Source organism: Phragmites australis, chromosome 18, assembly GCF_958298935.1.
Source record: "Phragmites australis chromosome 18, lpPhrAust1.1, whole genome shotgun sequence".
NCBI classification, from domain to species: domain Eukaryota; kingdom Viridiplantae; phylum Streptophyta; class Magnoliopsida; order Poales; family Poaceae; genus Phragmites; species Phragmites australis.
The window spans coordinates 9603805-9608008 of record NC_084938.1 but is presented as its reverse complement, the minus strand read 5'-3'; the positions used below and the strand labels follow the sequence as shown (position 1 = coordinate 9608008).

The 4204-nt window shown below is 43.7% G+C and overlaps 1 protein-coding gene across 1 annotated transcript; it reads left to right on the top strand.

Moving 5' to 3' along the window:
• Positions 1-223: 223 nt before the first annotated feature.
• Positions 224-3849, top strand: LOC133898998 (stromal cell-derived factor 2-like protein). Its single transcript, XM_062339862.1, has 6 exons — positions 224-675; positions 856-996; positions 2532-2672; positions 3056-3105; positions 3190-3319; positions 3417-3849. The coding sequence occupies exons 1-6, from the start codon at positions 568-570 to the stop codon at positions 3498-3500; spliced, it is 654 nt and encodes a 217-aa protein (XP_062195846.1). The 5' UTR covers positions 224-567; the 3' UTR covers positions 3501-3849.
• The last annotated feature ends 355 nt before the right edge of the window (positions 3850-4204 follow it).

Sequence of the window (4204 nt, the reverse complement as noted above, 5' to 3'; positions counted from 1 at the left end):
CACCGACCGACCGGCACGGCGGAGTAGACCAGCTGACCGGACTCAAACCCGTCAAAGCCGTTGCCACGAGAGCCTAGGCTCCCCCAACCAATCACATTCCGCCATGTCGGCCCCGCAGCCACGCTGGCGACTAACCATTCGCCGGGCACCGCCTCCATGACGTGGCCGAGAAAACCGCACCTCCCCCCCAAGTGGCCAACTCTGCACGACCACATGTCATTCGTGGCCCCAGCCTTTCAAACACTCGCCTTCTCCTCGCGAGCTCAAAGCGGCCAGAAGGCGTTGCAGCAGAGAGCCTGAGGCGAACCATCTAGCAGCTTCCGGCCACTGCCTCCTCAAGGCCACGACCCCGCCGCGGTGGCGCCGTCCACGCCCCAGACGCAGGGCATCTCCCGCCGCAGGACCGCCTCTGCCGAGCAGCAGCCGCAGCCGGAGGCGGGGACCACCAGCCTCGCCGGCGCCCTCGCGCGCGAGCGGATCAGGCGCCGCGGCAAGGCGGACCCGGGCCCGGAGGAGGAGGCTTTGCCGTTCTGGCAGAGGACCTGGTTCCTCGTGCTGCTGCTGGCGATGGCCGCCGCGTCGTTCGCGCTCGCGTTGCTGCTCTACCTCGGCCTCGACCTCCCCGAGGCGGCGCCGACGGCGTCCTACGCCGCCGACCCGGAAAGCGTCGTCCAGGTGGGTGGACTTTTGCATCTCCTCTGTGTCTTCGTATATTTTTGTTCGCGGGGGGTTTGGATTATTGGGTTAGTGTTGCGCGTTTTGGATTAGCTGATTTGTGCTTAATTAATTTCCTCAGTATCGTCGTGCTTGGTGGATTGAACCAGTGATACGATTGTTTCATCTATCTGTGTCCAGATAACCTACGGGTCGGTGATCAAGTTGATGCATGAGAGGACCAAGTTTCGGCTGCATTCCCACGACGTGCCGTATGGATCTGGGAGCGGCCAGCAATCGGTCACCAGCTTCCCTAACGTCGACGACGCCAATAGCTACTGGGTATGTATCTCTCCAGTTTGTTTGATCATTAAAGACAATTTGATCAAATACAAATAGCTAATGCCTGTGCACTTAATTTTTTTGAGTCAGGTTAATTTGTTTCATGCTGTATTAGCTCGTACCTTTCTTAAGTTTATTATTGGTATTTGGAATCAATCAAACGAACACTGTGGATTCAATTGAGTTGCCGAATAAAATTGCCTGATTCTTTGTAACTGCTACATGGACTTCTACCCATCTCTGCAACTAAGGTTCATGACAGTCACAGATTACTCAAATTGTTTTCTGTGGCCGATCTAAATATTGGAGAAACTATTATTAGTCAAAAACACAAAAGTTTGACCATAAGCTTCCCATGGTGACGCCTTAAGAATTTGGTCGAAGGAGTAAATGCTTTTAGCTATGAGTTGCTGGGAAACCAAACCAGCCTAGAGTATATCTCACTCTGCAGAAATTTTCACCTCTGCGGTAGGCATTTTTCGTACATTCTACTGTCATGTGGGAGATTATTAACAAGAGAGAAGAAAGGGTGCGGCAGCAGTTTGACAAACCTAAGCAGATGCGGAACGGGTAATCCAAGTCCAGTATGTCCAGATCAGGGTCAGTTTAGTAGAGAACTCAGAAGTCAGTTTTTTCTTGGAGTCTGATACAATAGGAACTGAAGGTTGGTAGGTATCTATTAGAGTCAGTTCGTCATCATAGGGATTAGTAGCATCGGTCCATGGTTTGGCTAGCAATAAATCAGTCCATTATATCCATGCTCTATTTTTTCATCTCTAATATTGACAACTGCACGACAAGTTTAACGCAGCACGTCCTGGATGTAAATTAGAGAGATGTCTTGCCTAATTTTCCTTGAAAAAGTTGCTAGGGCATGAAGTGTTCTTTATCATGGCGGACTTTATTGTTCATTGTATATTTTGTGATGAATTTGTTGTGCCTTGAATTCTGCACTTTAAATTAGCATTTTGGGAATGGTACTAATTAAACAAGATAATTACTCATCTTCCAGGTATTATTTTGTTTTAAGCTTATAGAGAATTTGCATTTGTAATCCAAGCATAATATTCTTTTTTATATGAATTCCACCATAATATTTGGTACTTGCTCCGTTCAGAAATAGTAAGCGTTTTTCTTTTGAGCTTGGTCTTTAAAGTTGGATTTTGACTAAGGTTTTCTCACAAAATATATCATTTATAGTTACAAAACCTATATAGTGTGAAATCATTTTGAATTATTAACCTAGTTGTATAATTTTTATGCACTAGATATTCTTATAATTTGATTAAATGTTAGTCAAAGTACATAAAGTTTGACTTTTCCCAAAAAAAAAATACGCCTACTATTTCTGAACGGAGGGAGTAATATGGTATTGATGCGTGTCTTGTACTTTTACTTTTCTTCAGTTGCTTCATAGTGGAATATATTTTAGTAGTCTGTTACCATCATAATTCATGGTAATGCGATACATCTGATAATCTCAGTCAATCTTTTACTTGAGAGCTTACTTTTTTGTGATATATCTGATAATACAGGTAGTGAGACCTCAACCAGATTCTTCAGCAAATCAAGGCGATACCATAGCACATGGAGCAATTGTGAGGCTTCAACATATGAGGACTAGAAAGTGGTTACACAGCCATCTTCATGCTTCCCCCATAACGGGAAATCTGGAGGTCAGCAACCAGTAACTTTCTTTTATTTGTGCATAATTCATGCAGATGTTCTTAGAGAGACAGATGATCATTGAATTATGCGAGTAGTGGTGTTAGCTAAATTTAGTTATCGAGTTGTAAAAGGTTGCGGTGTTGTTCAACAACCTCAGCACCCCTTGTGTACCATTTTTTTTATCTTTAAGCTTCCAAGCGAATATGATTTTAGTACATTGCTTCTTGTTGTCTCCTATGAACATTTGGGACAGGATGCAAACTTCAAGGTGACTTTTAGTCAAATAAACATTTTTTTTAGTTTGTAGGAGTAGAATTATGTTGCTGTCCAAGATTACCTATATTATATGTTAAAACATCATCGTTCTAAATGTATATACTTTTAATCTCAGGTTAGCTGCTTTGGCAGTGATAATGAATCAGATACTGGAGATTACTGGAGGTAAGCACTCCCAGAAATTTAGTGAGCTGTTGTAACACACATTCCCTTAATCTAACTAAAATCATTGTGATATTCCATTATAAGGCTTGAGATTGAGGGCAGCGGGAAAACATGGAGACAGGGCCAGAGAATTCGACTGCGCCATTTTGATACTGGTGGCTATCTTCACAGCCATGACAGGAAGTACACCCGCATTGCCGGTGGGCAGCAAGAGGTGAGTTCATCAGAGATGTTGGCATGTTCAGTTTCATCCAGTGCTATCAAGAATGTTCTTGGTCAACTGGATTTCTTGTTTGTTTCTGCCTCTGCAGGTATGTGGTGTTGGCGACAAGCGCCCAGACAACATCTGGCTGGCAGCTGAAGGTGTTTACCTGCCGGTGAGCCAGCGCAAATAGTTGTGCTGCTAGATAAGAAGTGCCATTGTTAACAATTTTTGTGGTGCTTCGGCTGATTTAGCGCACAGAGTTGTAAGTTGTAACCACTAGAATCTTTATCTGTAATATGCTTGAGCTGCCAGTGTACTTTTGTTGTGTATTGTGACGGCAGAAGACGGTTCAGCTGAGCGCTACTCCATAGATGATTCGGCTTTGGTCCCAGCATATAAGTTCTACCTCGCTATGTTAGTTGCTGACTGATTTTAGCGTGCCGGAATTTACAGCAAATTGGGAAAATGTACTGCATGAGTCGCATGACTAGATTTGTGTGAAGGAAGCATGTTTGGTTGGGTGCTGTACCCACGGCGTATATATTTGGATCTATTTTGGGCATCAGGTTCTTGATTTGCTTAAATATATGGTGCTTAAATCGGACGTTGCAGGCTGCTTGATCTTATTTAGAGTTAGGTCTGAGTGTACAAATAGGAACAAGTCAAACAATTATTTTATAGGAATTTCACCAAAAATTATACATGTATGATGCCCAGGTATACCTACTACTGCACAAATGCCTAATATACCGGTTTTCATGTGCTCGTCAGAGGTTGTAGCTCTCTAGATGGAACCCACTACATTTTCTAAACTTTTTTCTTTTTTTATGTCGTCGTTTGCATTCATGCATCAGTTTGAGGAAAGTATTAATGAGAGCTTAGGAATAAATGTCT